Source organism: Brugia malayi (genome assembly GCF_000002995.4).
Source record: "Brugia malayi strain FR3 genome assembly, contig: Bm_007, whole genome shotgun sequence".
Taxonomy (NCBI): Eukaryota; Metazoa; Nematoda; class Chromadorea; order Rhabditida; family Onchocercidae; genus Brugia; species Brugia malayi.
The window spans coordinates 804,371-825,930 of NW_025062284.1; the positions used below are offsets into that span (position 1 = coordinate 804,371).

General features: G+C 22.1%; 3 protein-coding genes and 2 further genes across 5 annotated transcripts; 3 read left to right on the plus strand and 2 right to left on the minus strand.

The window, feature by feature from the left end:
- Bma-col-128 (cuticle collagen, putative) lies at positions 1–4,432 on the minus strand (the record flags this gene model as incomplete). Its single annotated transcript, XM_043082723.1, has 9 exons — positions 1–182; positions 615–786; positions 1,517–1,815; positions 2,529–2,853; positions 3,125–3,306; positions 3,397–3,555; positions 3,671–3,883; positions 3,991–4,105; positions 4,292–4,432. 9 exons carry the CDS (start codon positions 4,430–4,432, stop codon positions 1–3), a joined length of 1,788 nt encoding a protein of 595 aa, XP_042938657.1.
- On the plus strand, positions 1,607–1,700 carry Bm15630. The gene has a single exon (XR_006228011.1). The product of XR_006228011.1 is annotated as a pre-microRNA Bm15630 (primary transcript).
- A 793-nt stretch (positions 4,433–5,225) lies between the features above and the next one.
- Bm15631 lies at positions 5,226–5,328 on the plus strand. The gene has a single exon (XR_006228012.1). The product of XR_006228012.1 is annotated as a pre-microRNA Bm15631 (primary transcript).
- Positions 5,329–7,485: 2,157 nt separating this feature from the next.
- Bma-egg-3.2 (Uncharacterized protein) lies at positions 7,486–17,010 on the minus strand (the record flags this gene model as incomplete). The annotated part of the gene is made up of 13 exons (XM_043082724.1): positions 7,486–7,721; positions 8,264–8,367; positions 9,042–9,245; positions 9,921–10,139; positions 10,697–10,868; positions 11,886–12,000; positions 12,350–12,496; positions 12,911–13,013; positions 13,487–13,650; positions 13,848–14,036; positions 14,470–14,533; positions 15,464–15,533; positions 16,731–17,010. The coding sequence occupies 13 exons, from the start codon at positions 17,008–17,010 to the stop codon at positions 7,486–7,488; spliced, it is 2,067 nt and encodes a 688-aa protein (XP_042938658.1).
- Positions 17,011–18,776: 1,766 nt separating this feature from the next.
- On the plus strand, positions 18,777–20,421 carry Bma-gfl-1.1 (putative 26.0 kDa protein in CYB5-LEU4 intergenic region, putative; the record flags this gene model as incomplete). Its single annotated transcript, XM_043082725.1, has 4 exons — positions 18,777–18,978; positions 19,397–19,491; positions 19,788–19,880; positions 20,218–20,421. The coding sequence occupies 4 exons, from the start codon at positions 18,777–18,779 to the stop codon at positions 20,419–20,421; spliced, it is 594 nt and encodes a 197-aa protein (XP_042938659.1).
- Between the last annotated feature and the right edge of the window lie 1,139 nt (positions 20,422–21,560).

Genomic DNA, 21,560 nt, shown 5'->3' on the forward strand with positions numbered 1-21,560 from the left:
TTAAAGTGATTTCGGACGTTTAGTTACATAGATGAAACGTGAACGAGTTGAACCGGTTGTTTCATCCGGATATCCGGTTATTAATGGTTTTGACGTGGTAGTAATAGTTGTAGTAGTTATTGTTGCTACCTTTAATTTTATTCCTTCATTTTCGATTATGCTAATTTTGCTTTCTTCATCTTCTGAAAATGTATGTAATATTATTATTATAATAAATTTGGGTATGAAAATATTTTATAATATAATAAAGTTTATTTATTTTTTTTTTAAATTTTATAATAATTACTCATTCATTTGAATTTTTGGTTATTATTTGATGAAAATTTACACACAAAAAAAAAAAAAAAAAAAAAAAAAAAAACATTATTTAAAGTTACTTTTTATCCTACATATATTTATACTCCTATTATCACTTATCAAAATAGTAATCACACTACTTTTATCACAATTTGTAATACTTGATTAGTGATATAAATTTTAAATTACCAAAACTTAATTTTGTCTTATAAAAGTATGGAAAAATTAAAATTTAAAATTTATATTTGTTCAAAAATTAAAATTTATACTTTTAAAATAATTGATTAATAAATTTGATAATATTAATCATTGCTTACTTTTACTATCTTTAGTATCACCAATTGCAATACGACGATTTTGTGTAAGATAATTTGCAATATTACTAAGATGTTGCATTTGATTGATATTATTTTCGTTAATTTCAGGAATTTGTTGTTGCTCTATTTTAGGATAAATTTCATCTTTATGTATTAAATCGTTTATTTCATCCTGAAATTTGTTGATAATTCATTTTTTTTTTCTTATCAAAATTATCAAATAAATTGTTGATTTAGTGAGAGAGAAAGAGAGAGAGAGAGAAAAAAAAGCCGAAAAAAAAAGATATGAAATGTATGAAATATTGCAAAATTTTTTAGCTTTTCAAAAAGTTCGTGAAAAAAAAAAAAAATAGAACAAAAACAAAAACAAATTGATTTGATAAGAAATGATAATATTTAATCAAACTAGTAAGTAAGTAATTCACGCTTTAATCAAATTAGTAAGTAAGTAAGTAATTCACGCTTTAATCAAATTAGTAAGTAAGTAAGTAATTCACGCTTTAATTAAATTAGTAAGTAAGTAATTCACATAAAATATGTAAATTCTTAAATGTTTTCTTTTTTGTAAAAAAAAAAAAAAAAAAAAAATATAAATCTATTCGTTATGCAAATTATTTTATTTCATCTATTCGTTTTAACTATTTGTAATTTGAAATTAAATTTTTACTTTTATTTTATTCTAATTATTAGCTAGTAATTTTATGTTCTATTTAAAAAGCATATAATAATATATACAATGAAATGATAAATGATAAAAGAAATGATAAGAAATTAATTCTTTTTTATTAAATATATTATCTTATGATAATTTTTTTTTTTTTTTTTTATTTCTTTCATTTTTTTTTTTCAAAAATGAATTTTTTGAGGAAAAAAAAATTTAACATAAATATAAAAAAACTAACCTCATTTTCTTGATTATTATTAACTGGCTGAATTTTTGATGTTAATTGATGATGATATTTTAATGATGATGATGATGATGAAGATGATGATGATGATGATGATGATGATGATGATGATGGTGATGGCAATGAATTAATTTGAATTTTTGTTCCATCTGAATTATGATCATTATCTACAATTATTATATCTTCTAGTTCACTGTTTGCATTATCCAACAATAGCTTATCATCATTATCAGCATCATCGTTATCACTTGTATTAGTTGAACTTGAACTTCCAGTCTTTTCATTCATTGAATCTAAATTTACATTTAAAATTTTAAAAAATGATTCATAGTTCTTTTTTTTTGTAATCAATAATTTTATACTAGTTAGTATTAAAATATCGAAAAGTTGTTATCATTATTATCAGCATCATCGTTATCACTTGTATTAATTGAACTTCTAGTCTTTCAATTTGTTGAATCTAAATTTACATTTAAAATTTTAAAAAATGATTCATAGTTCTTTTTTTTTTTTTTTATAATCAATAATTTTATGTTAGTTAGCATTAAAATATTAAAAAGTTGTATGAAATTTTCAAAAAAAAAAAAATGTATTATTGCATTTCATTGCTAATTAAAAAAAAAAAATCCTAAAATAAAAGTTCTAAAAGAAAAAGAAAAATTAAATTAAATAAATGAAAAGAAAGTTTTTTAAGTAAGCAAAAGCTAGTATTACTAACATTTATGTAATTTATTTTGAAAAGTTGCTTTTAACAACAAAATGAAAGGAGGAAAAAAAAGGAGTAAAAAATTGAGTAAATTAAATTTTAGATTTATATTTATATATATTTAAATTGAATAATTTAAATGAATATAATTTAATGCAAATGAACAATATTATTTCATCTAAACAATAGCAAAGATAAAAATTAAAATTTTATCTTTGATTTGAAATGAAATAATTTTGATATTAAAATTGATTTGAAATGAAATAATTTTGATATTAAAATTAATCATTATCAATTTACCTATATCTTCTTTATCATTTGGTATTTCATCGTATTCAATTACTGCTGATAATGGTGAAAGGTGAAGAAATTGTTGTGGTATACTTTCATGTGGAATATTTGTTGGTTTATTGAATTTTGATTTAACATTTGAAATTCCACTCAGAGTTTTTCGCATATTCTTGTGATCAGTATCATGAATGGTTGACAGTAAGGGATGATTATTAATTAGTACTGAAATTTGAGTTGAATTTTTAGGTTTTTTTTCATTTTTTCCTTTTTTCTTCCTTTTTATTTTTGTCAATTGTTGTTGTTGTTGTTCTTCTTCTTCTTGTTGTTGTTTACTCTAAAAAGTTTCCTTTTCTTTTAGAAACAATATTAAAAACAAAAATGTTTGTAGTAAGGTTTAAAAGAAATTGCAAAAAAAAAAAAAAATTTTAATTTTTCAAAATTCTAACTTTTCTTTCTCTTTCTCTTCTCTCTTTCTCTCTCCTTCTCTCTCTCTCTCTCTCCTAAACAAAATGATTTGTAAAAAAGTATATTATTATAAGAGAAATATGCAAAAATTTCTTCTAAAGCATTGATAGAATTTAAAATATTAAACAATTTATTAGAACCGTTTGTTTTACATCAAGTAATTCCATTTCTAATGGACATGGACAGAAGATTGCATTAGCACCAGGTTCACCAATTGGTCCTCGATTACCTCTTGGACCAAAATTACCAGGAAGACCATCCATTCCTTTAACACCTTTTTTACCGTCCGGTCCTGGTGGTCCATACACATAATTTCTTTTACCTAAAAATTGTTGATTTAATTTTGAAATTACAATATTCTTAGTTTATTAATTGAAACATAAAATTTCTAATTAAATTTGGCAAGTGTTACCTCGAGGACCTTGTGGTCCAGTTCTACCAATTGAGCCAGGTAATCCTTTTGGGCCTGGTTCTCCAATACCACCTGTAGCAGGCTTACCATCTGGTCCTTTTGGTCCTCTCGTCCCACTTGTACCATTGTATCCTTGTGCTCCTTCTAGGCCAATTTCACCTAAAAAAAAAAAAAAAAAAAAAAAAAAAAAAAAAAAAACAAACAAACAAACTAAAAGACTTGATTAATTCCTGTAACAAATATTGTTAAATTAAAACAAAATTCAAACAAATACCATCTTGGCCATCTAGTCCAGGAATTCCAGGTACACCTCGATCACCTTTAGGACCTTGTATTCCTTGGTTACCAGGTGCTCCGGGTGGTCCACGTTCACCTTGTGGACAAATGATGCATTGTTGTTGTATTTCTTCTAATAATTCAAATGTACTTTTTCCTGGTAAACCAATAGGTCCATCATCACCTTGTTCACCATCCTCACCTGGATCTCCTAAAAATAAAATTAATTAAATCATTCAAATTTAATTTAATTTAATCTAATTTAAACTAAAGACAAATTGTCATAATTCTATACAAAATATCCAAATTATTAAATACCTGGTGGTCCTGGTGGTCCAGGTTCTGGTGGTGGACAGGTATTTATTGATTTTTTCCTGCGTAACAATTCTTGACGTTTTTGAGCAAGATTGATATCACCTATATCAGCTAATATCTATAAATAAAACTGTCAAAAGTACAACACATTCTTTTATCTAAAATATTTCAGTTCATTTTTTAATTCATTTTAAAATAGCTAATTGAAACAATTAACTAAAAAGTAAAATGCAAATTATTTTCTTCTTCTTCTTTTTTTATTTTTATTATTTATTTGATAATTAATTATAAGTAATTAGCTAACCTTAAATAATTTCATACGTTCCTCAATATCATTTCGCATAATGTCAGTACGCTTGAAAAATATTGGCAATAAAATTAATTGTGCTAATATTGTAAAAGCACTAATTAAAAAAGTTATACCAGCTATGGTACCATAAAACATCTAAATGTATATGCATTTTATAATTTAAAAATTAGAATAACACTATGTGAAGTAATTAAATTTGATAAGCAAATTAAACAATAAGCAAATTAAGATGAAACAATAAAAAAAAAAAAAAAATTATTGAATTTAAGCAGCAATGAAGTTAAATAATTTTAGTAGTAAAAAAAAAAGGAAAAAAAAAATACAAATGTTAAAATTTTTTTTTTTTAGGCATTAAATTTTTCAAAAGAAATGAAATTAGTAGTGTCTCTCAATTTTAATTGTTATTTTTGTTTTTTTTTTTTTAACTTTTTTTTTTTTAATTTGAAATTTATTAATTTGTAATGAATCATAAACAGAACATAAAATAAACATAACTTTGCATGAATGAATGAATAAATGAATGTATAAAATACAAAATAAATTAATTAAAGCAAATTTTCAATTGCATATAAATTTTGAAATTATAATTTTATGCAAATAAATTAGCAAAAATGGAAAGTTTAATTTCAATAAATATAAAAATTAATTTTACATGTAATTAATTATTGCTAATTATGTTTAATTATAAGTATTTATTAATTGATCATTTAAAAATATAAAAAATGAGCAATTTAAAAAAAAAAAAAAAAAGATTTTTAAATAAATAAACTGTCAACCGAGAGTTGACACGATATACAACAATGGACAATGTGCCATGATGGACACTATCGTTACCATTTCTTTCTTTTTTTTTTTTTTTTTTTTGTAATTCAAAATTATGAGAAGTAATTGAAATGCCTTTCTATCACTCTGAAACAATTTCATCTAAGACAGAGAGAGAGAGAGAGAGAGAGAGAAAGAGGGAGAGAGATGACCTGATTTGAAATAAATGGAATTCCTCTTTTTTTTTTTCCTTTCCTTTCCTCTATTACAAAAAAAAAATATATATATAAAGTAAAGTTTTGAAGAGAATATTATCAATTATTTATCTCTTCATTATCATTCCCTCTCTCCCTCTCTCTCTCTCTCTCTTTCTTTCTCTTTTTTTTATTTCTTCAGATATAGAAAAATTTTTTTTGGAAGAGAAAGAAATATAAATGGAGCAAAAGCTATAAATAATGATCTAATTAATTAGATGAATTAATTAAATTAAAATAAAATGATTGATAATAGAAAAGAAATAAATATGAAAGAAAGAAAGAAAAAAAAAAAGAAAATAAAATTAATAAATTATTATTGTTAAAAAAAAAGAAGTAATTAATTTTTTTTTTTTTTTCAAAATTAAATTGCAAAAAAAAAAAAAAAGAAAGAAATATTCGTTTGCATTTTATTTAATCTTTCAATTTTAAATTCATCTATTTTTCAGCATTATCATTTCAATATTTTTCAATTAAATTTTGGAAATTTAAACGGTAAATCAAAAATGTGTCAAATTTTTATAAGGTAGAAGAAAATTAAATTTAAAATATTTCTTGTTGAAAAAAAAAAAAAAAAAAGAAAATATGAAAAGAATTTTTTTTTTCTTCCGAATAAAATTATTAATGCATATATTATTATTAATAGTTTAGTTAAGAATTATTTAAAACTTGAAATTTAACAAAATTATTTGAAAATTATCTAAATTGGAAATCATATATAAACTTACATGCATACATACATGAACATACATACACATACAAACTTACATACAAAACATACAAAAGTATGTAATATCTACAAATTTACATACAAAACATACAAAGTATAACATACAACGTCGAAACGTTAATTTCAATTGAACTATTTTTTTTTTTTTTTTTATTTCTTTTAAAGATTAAATATTTTTCAGATTCAATATATTGTATTTAAAATTCACTCATAATTTCAAATAGCATAGTTAAAAATTGAAATTTAAAATCCAAATGTTGATTCAAAATTTATTCATTTCTTTGCTTTTAAAAGGTAATAGTTTAAAAATAACATTCTCATTCTTACATTTTGAAAGTTTAGAAGAAAGAAAACTTTAATAATTTTCATTAAAATGAAATTAGGTAAGATATTAGAAAGGTTCAGTTGAAGTATTCCAAAATTATTGCTATCCATTTATTATTTATTTAAAAAAAAGAATTGTTAATTACTTTCATTTATTAAATTCGATTAATTATATCAAAAATTATGAAGAAAAAAAAATTGTGCTTTTTGTGTTTCTTTCTTAAATTTCTGTTTTCAATTATTTTATAAAAATTTTTGTTTATTTTATTAAATCATTTCTCTTTTTTTTTTTTTGCCATTTGATTTTGCTTATTATTTATACAAATAATTATAATTCACTTTAAATATTAATGGATGAATATTTAAAATTATTATTCCATTTGAATTTGAATGTTAAAAAAAAAAAAAAAATTCTGTATATGAAATGATGATTTCATATTATTAATTAATTTTTTTTAATTAATTAATACAGAAATTATATTAGACGCAAATGCATTTGAAATATTTACAGGCATGAAGATAGAAATATATTAGGTGGCGTACAAATAATTGACGTTACGTAATACACGTAACTTATTAAGAACGTCCATTCTGCAATGTTTCTATGCAAAAATATACCAAACGATAAACCGTAAATGTTGTGATAATAGCATAAAATTTGCAATATTAAATTTGGGATAAAAAATACGAACAATATTTAGAAGGAAAATATTTACATAAAAATTAAAAATCAAATTTGAACTTTTGCAAATATTTATTAGACAACAATTTTAAAATTACAACTTAACATAGCAAACATTGATTAAAAATAAAAGCTCAAAGTAAATGAAAAAAAAAAAATTTCATTTCTTCAGTTTAATTTTAAGCCCTGTAAATAGGAAAACAAAATTCTAAAATTATTGCAAATTTTCGAGAAATTTTTAAAAAAATTTATTTTAACAAAAATTAAAAAGATTTTTTATCTTTTAATATCGCCTTTTTTTTTTTTTTTTGGAACATCATTTTGATTATTTATATCTCAAATATTCATTAAAAGTTTGTTTTAAAAGAGAATATTGTCATATTTTTTGTCTTTGAATAAATCAATCATTGATAATATCTTATCATATCATATCATATCATTTAAATTTATAACGATTGCTAATCATTTTCTCATATTTGCCAACAAAACCCCAATTAGGAAAAATTAATCCAAGAATAAAACGTGAAATATTTGACGTAATAAATGGTTGCATCCAATGAAGTAATGTACGATAGATAAATAAATATTGTAATGGCGATGAAATTGCATGACGTCGTTGAAGTCGTACAAAAATTGCTGTTGTAAGTACTAAATTATCATATTGAGCTGAACCTAAAATTATTCTAAAATAGATTAAATTAGAAAATTTGAAATATAAAACATTGATTTTTTTTTCCTTTTTGAAAAAAAAAAAAAAGATGCATTTTGTTTTTATTTGTAAAAGCTATTACTTCTATTATATTTATTTTTTTCTTTTTTTTTTTTTTTAAAAAAAAAGTGAAAATTTGAAAAATAATCAACTGATAAATTCAAAAACCATAAACAATTTATCAATTTTAATTTTACAACTTTATATCTAATCAGTATTTAACTTTTTTTTTTTTGGTTTTTATTTTAATTTTACATGCAAACAATATTTATTATTGCATTTATATTAGAAGTTATACATTAATTATAGAAAATACCAAAATATTTACCCGTAAGATGCATAATCACTATAATTGATTGTAATTTAAAAAAAAAAAAAAATATTTTAATAACTCCATTAATAGATTATTTCATGATAAAATTATTTGCCTGTCATTTTTTTTTTTTTTTTTTTTAATACCATCAATCATTTATAAGAAAGCAAAATTATTAAATTTAATTTTAACCTCTAAGTAAGTGCATTAAAAGTACTTCAATAGTGACCAAAGTACCAGAACGACCACAACCATCCAAACAATGTATAATTGTTGGCATTGATGATAAGCGTGCCCTAATAAATTTAAAAAATGATAAAAATTTATGTAAAAAAAAAAAAAAAAAAATTTTATTATAAAAAATTCAATACACACATCAATGATCATAAATAATTGGCTATGTTATTGTTCTACAATAGGAAATGGTAATAGTACCGTACTCAATACCGTATGCCAGGTACGGTATTGCTACCATTTCCTATTGTACAAAGTCTGAAATGGAAAAAAAAAAGCGTTTAAATAAATGATGTTCGTGACAACTGATATTGATGACATTGATGATAAGAATGATATTAACGATGATAATAAAAGTGATGTTAAATGAAGATATATAATGATTGCAATGATCTTTAGGCGATTAATATACACATCAATGATCATAAATAATTGCTATGTTATTGTTCTACAATAGGAAATGGTAATAGTACCGTACTCAATACCGTATGCCAGGTACGGTATTGCTACCATTTCCTATTGTACAAAGTCTAAAATGAAAAAGAAAAGAAGTGATTAAATAAATAAATGTTCGTGATAACTGATACTGATGATATTAATGATAAGAATGATATTAACGATGATGATAATAATAGTGATATTAGATGAAGATAAATAATGATTGCAATGATCATTCAACGATAAAAAAGAAATGATAAGAATGTTTTATTGATAAAAACTATAAAGTATACAATACCTTCGAAGGATGCGTAATGGCCAATAAAAATCAGTGAAATTATTCCAATCATATTGCCAATGTTCTAACTTATGCACAAAGCCTTCTTCGTCATCAACTCGATGCATTGTCAAATGGGTGACATTGAAAAGTGGATCAGTGGTACAATCCATTTTAATATTACAAACAATGTAATCACCATATTGAGCTTTGTCATTTTCATATCTATTTAAATGATAATTTTAAAATTCATGATTATTGAATTTTAAACTAGAATTTTTGCTTTTCCTTTTCACAATAATTCTATAATTCTACAATAATAAAATTTTAAGAAAGTGTATTAATATTATTATCATTTATTTATTATTAATAATTAATTAAACTGTTACATTAATACTATCTAAAATATTTCAAAATATTCAAAGGAAAATTTAGCAAATTTAATAATAAAATAAACAAATGTTATGAAATTAAATAGAAGGCGGAATTTTCAAATATTATAAAATTAAATAAAATATTGTAATAAGAAATAAAATTTAGTATAATTAAAATTATTGAAATATATTAAATAAACAATTGTATGCTGATTATACATATTAATAAAAAATAAGACCGTTTTTTCTAAAAAAAAAAAAAAAAAAAAACAAATAATGTTCTAAATTTTAAGACATATGAAATACTGTTAATGTGATGTCATTTGTGCTATAAATTAAAATTAAACTTTATTTTTAGTTATTTTTTTTCTTCTTTGTCAGACAACCTAAAACACACTGTTAACGAATTTTAGTTACTGATTACATACTAGAAGCTATTTTTTCTAGGCGAAAGAATTCTTCAAAAACTGATTACTTATACAGAAACTTACTTACACATTTACTTATACAGAAAGAGAAGTATTACCTTGGCCAGTAATACACGCAAGTGTTAGGTAATACTCCATCCAGTAAGCCTAAACGTTTCATATCAACAGCTTTGCATAACATGATGATATATTTTGAACGTTCCTGCCAAACCATTTGCCAGAAATCATTGATTGTTGACGGAAGTGGCGCTTGTGTTAGAATAAACGTATTCAAGAGTGGACCACCACGTACGTATGATGCGTGAATGAAATCATCGCTAAAAATCACCTATTATCAATTTATATAAACATTTATATAGCTTATTAAGCACATAATTAATCAGTAAATTAATATTTGAAAAAAAAAAACAAACATTATTTTAAAAAATTTACCATAAAAGTTCATTAAAATTTAATAAAAAGTAATTAATAGAAAAAAAAATACTACAAGTGATAAATTTTTAATACTTGTTTGTTTTTTTTATTTTAAATAATAAAAAAAAAAAGATTGATTAATAAATTTTAATAATAAAGAAAACAAAAAAAATTTTAAATGATCAATTATGTATTAGTATTGCTACAAAAATTATACAATAATAAAATTTTAATCAAATAAAAAAGCTAAAAAAAAAAAACAAATAACAAATTAATCAATAATTATTTAGCAGTTTTTTTTTTTTTTTTTTTTTTTTTAAATGAACACAACAAATATCATTCTAATATTAGCAGGAACAAAAAAAAAAAAAGATAGCTTAAGTTGCTTTTTAATTGATTCTTATAATCTGCAAAAAAAAATTTTATAAAAATTTGATAAAAAAAATTAAAAAAAATATACCTCTTATCAGTAGAATGATTTGTTATGCTAATATGTTTGAAAATATCATTCGTATAATGCATATTTGTTGTTTCTCGTATTGTTGATTTATACGGAAAAACTGAACCATTATTATTACTTGTTGTCTTTTTGCGCCATAATATCACGCGACTAATATCAGCACATTCGAATACTGTAACTTTGTGATAATTTTGTGATAATTTGATTAGAATGTGACAATTTTGATTAGAATTAAAAATGAAATTTTTATTTTAATTCAAATAACAGAAGTTTTATTTCTAATTTAATTCAAAACAAATTTATTTGCTTGACAGAATTTAAAGTTTGCTGAAAAGTGTTTAACAATTGATTGATTGATTGATCGATTGATCGATTGATTAGCATGTTTAACATTTATAAATAAAGTAATTAATGCATAATAAAAATAATTAAATAATGGAATCTTTCATTGTTTATGGAATACTTTTCAACGATTACTTTTAATATACATATATTTTTTTCAAGTTGATCGATTGATCGATTGATTGATTGATTAGCTGTGTATAAGAACACATATAATATTTAAAAAAAAAAAAAAAGAGAGATCAATAAAGTAATCAATGTGCAATAAAAATAAATAATGGAATCTTTCATTGTTTATGGAATACTTATCAAAGATTACTTTTAATATTTTATATATTTTTTTAAGTAATATTTTAAGTAATTAAAATATTATTCATTTAAATTTATATTGAAATGATGATGATGACATCTGGAATAGAATTACATAAAAAACTTATAACATTGTATAATTAAGAATTAAATTAATGATATTTTTTAATTTAATTTTAATAATTAACAAAGACATTTTCTAATTTAATTTTTGGTCATATTTAACAAATATATTTTCCAATTTAGTTTTGATCATGTTTAACAAAGATATTTTTTAATTTAGATTTGATCATATTTAACAAAGATATTTTACTAATTTCATTTTAAACATATTTGATCAACAAAAATATTTTCATGCATTTCTAATTTAGTTTTTAGTGACATTTTTTGAAATAGAAATGTCACTATGATTCCTAATATTTGTAATTTTTTTTTTTACTTTTTACTTTTTTTTTTTTTTTGAAATGATAGTCAAAAATGTACGAAATGAAATATACATTAAATTATTGAGAGGAAAATTTTTGAAATTAAAACTAACATTTATTTCTTGCTTTATCAAGATTTCGATTAAAAGCATTTTGCTTTGCTTCTTCCGATGTTAACGGATTACGCTCAAAAAATGTTTTTAATTGTTGAAATTCCGCCACATATTCCTTTAAAAAAACAAAAAAAAAAAAAAAAAAATGGGAGAAGAAAAGTTATTTCTTAATTTCAAATTTTGGAAAGAAAAATTTTTAAATTTTAATCATTTCAAAACATTTTCTTATTTTTCTTTTCCACTTCAAAAATTTAAATTTCTGCTAAATATGTTTAATAAAATGGTAAATTTTTTTTAAAATTTTTGTGCTAATTTGTGCAAAAATTTAAATTTCATTCGAAGATAATTTTCATTGTGAGAATTTGATCGATAAAAAAAATTCACTAATCTGTATTTTAGGATAATTTTGTCGAGAAAATTGACTTAAAATTTTAAAAAGCAAGTTTAATTTTAGGAAATTTTACCGATAAATGAGGTGTTATTGTGCCAGGTTCAATAATAAATGAATATTTAACCATTTCAGCCATTGAAGAAGCAAAATTATTTATCCTTTCAAGCATTCGACAATAAAATTCGCTACTCTGTTCGGTCCAATTTGATAATGGATCAGCCTATATGACAATTGATATTTATTTTAATTAGCAAATTAAAATTTAAAAAAAAAAAAAGAATGGTATAAAAGTTTTTATAATCAAAAGAAATAAATGTTACTTAATTTCAATCATATGTTAAAACATGAATTAATCAACAATTAAATTGTTAAATTTTTCAAAAAAAAAAACAAATTTTTTATTTCTTTTTTATGAAATATAATAGCTAAATAAAGAATTATAAAAGCATTTGAAATGTTCGATCACAATTAGCACACATTTAAATTAACTTAAAAATTCCAGTTATGAAGTTATTAAATATTAGAAATTTATAACTTTTTATTATATTGAAAGAAAATTTGATACAATTTAGATGTTTAAATTATTTCATTTTGTTCATCAGAATTTTTAATTTTTTTTTAAATAATAAAATACCTCTTTAAGTGAAGTGAAATCACGCATTAGTTCGTTGATAATTTTTGATGATGGTTGACTTAATTCAGCTGCGACATCATCTAACCAACCAATTAAATTTGCTCTATAAAATAAAAATTTATTTCAAATATAAATTTAATTTCGAAATTTTTGAAATTTGCAAATTTAAATTTGTGTAACTTTTTTTTATTTTTAGCTTACATACCAGATTCTATGCTAATCAGATTATGATTTATGAACTTTTGATTTTTAACTTTTAAATTGTTTACAGCAAAAATTATCTAATTATTAAGCATATAATGATAATCAACCAAGTTTGTTACGTTAATTATCATCACAATTTTGCCTTTTCAAATTTAATTTCAAATATAAATTTATATTTAACTTTAAATTTTTTGAAATTTGTAATTTTAAATTTAATTTAATTTCAAAAAACTTAATTTCAACATGTAAATGTAATTTTACAATAAGTTAGTGTTGTAATAATTTTAATATTGTTTTGTTTTGTTTGTTTGTTTGTTTGTTTGTTTTTTTTTCTCAAAAAATTGAATAAATATCAACTAAGAAATAATTTACCCATATTTACGTTTCAGGAAATCAGGATCACTTTGCATATGATCCGGTTTTAGAATAACTGATGAAATTAAGCGTAATTTAATTTCTTCATCTCTTACAACATCATTTATTTTTTGAATTTTTTGCTTTATAAACGATTGTATTTCATCTATTTTATATTGTTCCTAAAAAATATGAAAATTAATTAACACAATTTAACAACTGTACACAAAAATTTTACATTTTTAAATTTAAAAAAAAAAAAAAACTTTTTTTCAATTCACAAAATTGTTGTTTTAAAAAATAACTATTTTGAATCTAAGTAACAATTTGATTTAAAAAAATTTTTTTTTAAAACTTTAAAATTAGCAAGCAAACTTACAAGTCGCTGTTTTAAAGCACGAATTTTATATGCTTCATACCAACGCATATAAAATAAACTATTTGAATGGGTATTATCATGAAATTTATTTGCTTCTATTTGCCTTTTCCGTTTACTCCATTTATTTCCGGTTGGTATTATTGAATGAATTTCACCTGGACAGAACCATTCCGAATCTACAAGCGCATCCTGAAAAAAAAAATTCAAAATTTATAAACGATTTAAAAAAAAAAAATACCATATCACAAATTTATCAACTTAAATATAACCTAAAAAAAAAAAAAACAAGTAAAATGGGTTTGTTTAGCTTTTTGAAATTTGGAAATTATCATTATCATAAAATTAATTCCGGAAATGATTTTAGCTTTAAAATATGTAATATTTTTTGATAAAATTGTAAAATATGTAGTGTTTTTAGTTACAATGAATAAATCAATTCGGATTTATGATTATCATAAAATTAATTTCGGAAATGATTTTAGGTTTAAAATATGTAATATTTTTTGAAAAAAAATGTAAAGTATGATATATTTTTCCTTAATTGTAAATTGATAATACTTTCAAATTACACTTAAAACATAAAATATAGTAATTAATTAAATTCATTTATATTTCCACTAACATTTAATTCAATACTGCTTGCCAATGATGAAGCATCCACTTCTGAAGCCATCACTGCGACAAGCCTTGAAGAAAAGCTAAATTATTTAATCAGATTTTTAATCAATTTAATTAATTATGTAAAAATTTAATTATCAATTTAACAACACCTCACAAAGTATAAATTATAATTTCAAATTTTATACTTAAATTTTTTACTTAATTATGTATCATACGCATAAATCTATAACAACAATAAAAATGAATATGTGACAACAAGACAATGACAATTAAATGTAAGCACTGTCAGTTTCTTAAATTCTTAATAATTGTATTTGATATTATTTCTTTTACTAATTACTTTATTATTTTTTACATAATTAGTTACTTAAAAATATGTGTATTTGAGTTTTTAATCTTATGAGTTTTCAAAAGTTATTTTAAAATTTTTTTAAATCCATAATTTTTAAGTATTTTAGGTAATTAGTTTTAATTTTTAACTTTTTTAAGTACTTAGTAATAATTAGAAATTTTTTCAACAAATTGTAATTTTAAAGCAAAAAAAAAAAAAATTAACTGCAACTAAATTACTTCTACTCTATGTACTAATTAATTAACAAAACAGAATGTAACTTACATACTTAAGGATTGAATTGAAATAGGATAATATAAATTAATTTTAATTAATTAATTCATTCATTCATTGAAAACTAATGTTTTAGCTCTGTTACAAGTTTAATTTAAATTAATATAGCAAATAAATATTTGATATTAGAAAAAAACAAATTAATTAATCATTTTGACAAATAGTTAGTATAAAATGAGAATTAAGGATTGAAATAATCAACTAACATCAATTTTAATAATAAGTAATGTATATCAATTCATTAAGTAAATATTAAGTAATAAGTAAGAAGTAATTGTGAAAGAAGAAAGTAAGTAATGATTAGATCTACTTGAGCAACAGTAATAATAACAATAATAATGTCAAGCGTTATTGGATCAATTAAACTAACATATTTGTATGTGCAAGCAAATATGCAATTGCACTTGCGACTGCAACTGCAACTGCAGCTGCGAGTGCGGCTGCAAGAAATATTTACTATTTGGGTTACATTTTGATACAGCTCAATAAATGATTAGAAAAAGAAATCAAAGTTATACTTTTAAAATTTTTTATTAAATTTACTAAAATTTTCTTTGTACAACTCAACAAATTTATTAGCAAATATTATTTATCAAATGACAATTTTAAAATATTTTACTAAAAAAGTGTGCAAAAATAAAAATAATTCTATCATAAAGTTTTATAAAAAATTAACAACAAAAAAAAGTTATAAAAAAATTTTGAACTTTTCAGTTTTAAAATTAATACAATTAATTAATTTCATATATTTTTATTTTTGAAACTATAATGAAATAACAGAAATTTCATAGAATTGAATGTTTGTTTGTTTAGATATGATAGAGTCTATATTATTGTCCTTTATTTTTTATTGAAAGTTAAACTTTAAAATTTATTATAATTAATTTCTCGTTATAATTAACATTTAAATAAACAAAAAATTAAAAAAAAAAAATTACGAGAAAAAAAGGAATTATAGAAATTTTAGACAATTTTTCATTTATTTTCATGAAAAAAAATTAAAAATAAAGTTTAATACAATAAAAATATATAATAAAATAAAAATATAATTTTTAGCATATCACAATAAATTATATTTTTATTGTTATTTTTCATGAAAATAAAATGAAAATCAGAAATAAATATTAATTAGTAGCATAGGTGATAATTGAATATTTAATTCATTATCAATTAACAAATAGCAAATTTGCCTTTTCAAAATGATTTTTTAATTTTTAAAATTTTACAATTCCACTTTTTTTTCCTTTAAAAATTTTATCGAAGATCTTTTCATAATTTTAAAATAAAAATAAATTTTTTTGAAGCTAATTTTTACAATTATCATTCTAAATTAGCTCTTTCTAAGATTTACAATTGAGAATTAGAACTGAACAAAAATCAAAAACAAAATTAAAACTTAAAATTCAAAAATAAAATTTCAGTTATTTGTTCATGGGAATAAAGAAAAAAAATTTCCCTCTTTTAATTTAATTTTTCGATTATAATTTAATTTTATTAAATAAGCAAAAAACACTGCAATTAATTTAAATTAGCGTAAGACAGATAAAACTGAAACTGCCAAATTCCACAACCGGACCAGGTAGTTAAAGCAGAATTGGAATTGCTTGAAATTACCATTGTAATATATACGGATTTACAATCCAAAAATATTACCTCTTTTAAATCTATGTTTTCTTTTTCCAATATAAAAATCGTATTCCTGAGTTCTGCATTTTCATTTTTCAGTTCATCGTTTTCCTTTGTTAAATTTTCAGCAGCACGAATTATTGCAGCAATAATTTCACTTGCAAAATCCAAATTCTCAAGCAAAGTTGAGCTTTGATATCTTATATCTTCCTCATTGATTCGAAAATGCTGAGCCGTCCTTTTTAGCTCCCAAAATTGACAAAAATTTGATTTAAAAAACAATCTTAACATTATTTAACAGTTTTGAAACTCCACAAAACAATGAAAATTTCTCGAAAGAAGAAGCAAACCTGCATTACTTCTTCACATATTTTCTTGAAAGTATCTCCTTCTCTTTCATTATTTTCCAACTGTTTAATTTCTCGGCCATGCAAGCAATCCAACAAGCTTTTAAAGTTTTTCTCTGTATACTCATGCATTATTTTCATTTTACTCGCCATTTTTTGCATTTCATCCAAATCCTTTGACCATTTCTCATTCAATTTCTGAAATCCGATCTATAGACAATATGTTAATGAATGTACTATTGTAAATAAAACGATATTCAACATTCAAATTCACTTCCTGAAGATTTTTTTTATATAACGCAGCGTTTTTAACAAGAAGGAACAGTTTTGATTTTCTTCAGATTTTGTTTTGATAAACTCTGTCACAAAATATGAAAAATTCTGTTCATTTGTTTTTGGAAATTCTAGAATAACAAAATTTATACAAGACTTTAAACAAGATTAACCTGCATTAAACTTGAGAAACAATTCTTATTTTCAGAAAACTGAAATTCTTGTATTATCACTTCTTGCAAACCATTAAGGTTTGATTTCGCACTCGTAAATAACATCTCAAATCTGTTCTTTTCCTCCACCATTTCTACCATTATCGCTTCAAACTAAAGATTATTGATTCCTTTGTTCAACTAGAAAAATATAAAGTTATTAAAAAAAATACTTATAAGTTCGCAACAAAAGATATTAAAAAAAAAAAAAAATGAGATTTCAAAATTTCATATTTCAATTGTATAAGCGATAATTGCAAATCGTCTCCAAACCGAAATTTTGAATTCTAAATTTGGCAGGGTGACACCGTGCCGGTTGGGGTAATGTTATTCGAGATAAGGCGATGATTAATGTCTTTATCACTTATCAGTTAAATTGGTATTTCAGTTTATTCTCAGTTATCTTTCACTTCCATTCTATTTTTAATTATTTCTTCACGTCAGCAAAATTAATAAAACTTTCATTTAATCATGGTTTTAATTCAATTTAAGGTTCAAAATTAAATTAATTTCAAATTTAAATTTTGAATTTTTTAAAAATTTTAAAATTTGTAATAGTTTTTCCTCAATTATAATTCATTATTTCATCTTATAAATTCTTATCAATGTGTGATATAACAATTTCTTTGTATCTTTGTTTCCTTACCATTTTTGCATTTTTTTTTTTTTTTTAAAATATTTCCTCCAATCACCTGTACTGTTTCAAAAGATACTTTTTTTTTTTTGTTAAAATTCGAAAATTACTGGATCACATGTAACTATTGTTAATAGCAAAGGAAAAATCTAAATGTATCAGTATCAGTTCAAATTTCAGCGTTTAAAATTTGCAATGAGAAATTGAAATAATGTTGCACTTCAGTAAACTATTAATGTTTTTCTTTTAATGTTAGTATTATATGTCATTTGTGAAATTATTTTGTTTACTTTTGCCAAATTTATTTATCCTTTATTTAATGAAATAATTAATTACTTATTTCATTGGTTACAATGATAGTATTTAAATTTATAATTTGGCATTTCATATCTTTATTCCTTTTATCTTGTTAACATTTTAAAATTCTATTTTAATTTTAATTGCTTAGTACTTACTTTAGTACTCATCGTAGAAGTTAACAAAGTTTAGCAAATTTAGCATTATCATTTGATAATGAATTATATTTAGGTTGGAGCGGAACGAATGATAAAAGAGTAGCATTTGCTATCTTAATGGTTTATTGTAATTGTGATGGAACGTGTAAAAGATAAAATATTCATTCGACCAATTGTTTATGGTAATACTGCCCATTATTTGGGTAAAAAACGCGAAGAAGATGGGCATACACATGAATGGACAGTATTCGTGAAACCTTACTACAATGAAGATCCATCAAAATATATTCGAAAAGTACAATTCAAATTACACGATTCATATGCTAATGCAACACGAAGTAATTTATTTATTTATTTTTTTTTTTTTTTTTTTTTCTGTCTGAAATAACTAGCCTAATTAGATTATCACATTGTTATTATGATATTATAATTTTAGTTTGTAATCTAATTGTGTATTTTCATATGCTGAATGGCAAACTTTTAGTTTTGATTAGAATTCTACTTTTATCCAATTCTTAACGATTATAGTTTATGAATTGGAGTTAACTTATAACGTCTGAAAGTGGACATGAAATTTAGAAGTTGTCATATAATAGACATACATAAGTGAAAATAGAAGAACTTTTGTTCTTCACAAAAATTTCTGTATTTGACATGAAATTATGCTGCTATACATATATGAAAGAATATGAAAAATGTAGAATATCACTGAGAAATAATGCTTAATAATATGTTTAGTTTTATGTTATTTTTTAGTGGTCGAAAAACCGCCATATGAAGTGACCGAAACAGGTTGGGGCGAATTTGAGATTCAAATTCGAATATATTTTGTCGACGTTAATGAAAAACCGGTAAAGATTCATTATTTTTCGTCATATTGTTTTAATTATTAATCACGAAATTTAGACTATATTTATTTGGTCACATGTTTGCTGTCTAATTCATTATTTATAGATTGTGATTGACACAATTTAAAATGTTAAGTTCCACTTCAAATGTTGTAATACATATTTTATAATAACAAGAATTCTCTTATTTTCAACGATGAATAAGATATGAAATGATGAGATATCATCAATAAATGGCAGTTATAAGAATTGAAATAATAACAACTTAGTTAGCTAATTCTTTAATCATGTATTTTAAGGTAACAGCGTTCCATTATCTTAGGTTATTTCAACCACAAGTTACACTTCCCAACGGCAAAACGATGGTTGCTGCAGAATATTACGATGAAATTGTAAGTTTTTTTTGTAGTTTTTTTTTTTTTTTTATATATAAAGAATGAAAATTTTGAAAAGCTAATATTTGTTCATTTCTAAGCGACAATTATTGACAAATGACAGATGATATCATTTTAAATAAATCAAATCTTTTTTTTTTTTTTTTTTTTTTTTTTTTTTTTTTTTTTTTTTTTTTTTTTTTTTTTTTACATTTCAGTACTGTGTGCTTTATGATTCAGAGTATTTACATTGAATAAAATAAATAAAATTTTTTTTGACTGTATATTTGTCTTGAATAAAATTTTGCTTGACTGTATATTGTATTAAATTTTGCTTGACTGTTGTATATTGTAGGTATTTCAAGAACCTACAATGTCAATGTATAAAGTGTTATCGCATTTAGAGGGACGCAAAGCTGAACCGAGACGTTTTCATACTGACTGTATGTCTTTCTCGATTGTTAAATTCTTTTCCTTTTTTTTTGATTTCTCCTTTTGTACTTTTTTTTTATATCTCTGTGGAATCAATGTAAAAAGCAATTCTTTTAATATTGATTAAATAGATTGAGTAATATTACTGTTTTTTTTTTTATATATATTGAATAGTTACTTTCACATTGATGTTGTTTTCCTTAATTTCAGTTCCTTTTGTGCGTAAACGAACGCAAGAAATGATTAACAATGCAAGAAGTGAAATTAACAAAGAAATTCAAGATTTAATGGATTCATTAAAAGCTGCTCATGAATTAATTGGAAAATATTCGAAAGAAGTTGATTCATTGGAAGCAGCTGCTGGAAATCCTGAAGATGGTAGCTTTACATGTGAAAGTAGCGGACAAAATACATTATGATGAACAGCTTTTAATAAATCCACTAGAGAAAAGAAAAACAAAAAGTTAAATAATACTTAGATTATCGATGTGTTCATTTTATGTTATCTGTATATCCAATATGTTTATTTTAATACTCTGTGAATCCTCTCATCCTATAATTGAAGTTTAATAGTGTGCATTAATTGATTTCAAAAGTTATGTTTTCATTCTCTCTGTGTTATTTGTTGAGCTCTTCTTGTTATTGTCATTTTTGAGGTCATTTATTTGAGAATGTAACAATAGTTATTTGTTGATAAATGTATATCCATATGGTAATCTGAACATTTATTTATTAGTTAGAATAATGATGAAAGACTTTAAAAATTCTGACAATTAAGTATGCTTGATAAATTTTTAGTAATGATTTAGAAAATGAGAGAGAAAGTGATAGAGCGGATATATTTTACATTGTACTGTTTAACTAGCATTCATTAAAATTATATCCAAATCTAGCATTATTTATTCTGATTTAAATGTTGTATTTTTTTTTTGTTTTGAATATGAAATGAAGCTATTTCTTCTTTTTTTTTTTTTTTTTTCTGTTCATTTAAAATTATTTCTTATCGATTTAGAAGCAATGCCAATTAGCATTTGGTAACCAAAGAAATAACAGAGATGTGAAATTCTGCTATAGGCTATAAGCTATAATGTTATGTTAGAAAAAAAAATAAATAAAAAATAGCAAAAGGATTCAAAAAAAAAAAATCTTATTGCACTTTTCCTCTCCAACATCAACAATTTACACATATTTTTTTTGACTTTCCCTTCCCAATGTCAACAAATTTACCCATATTTTTTGATCATTCATTCATCTTCATTATGCTTT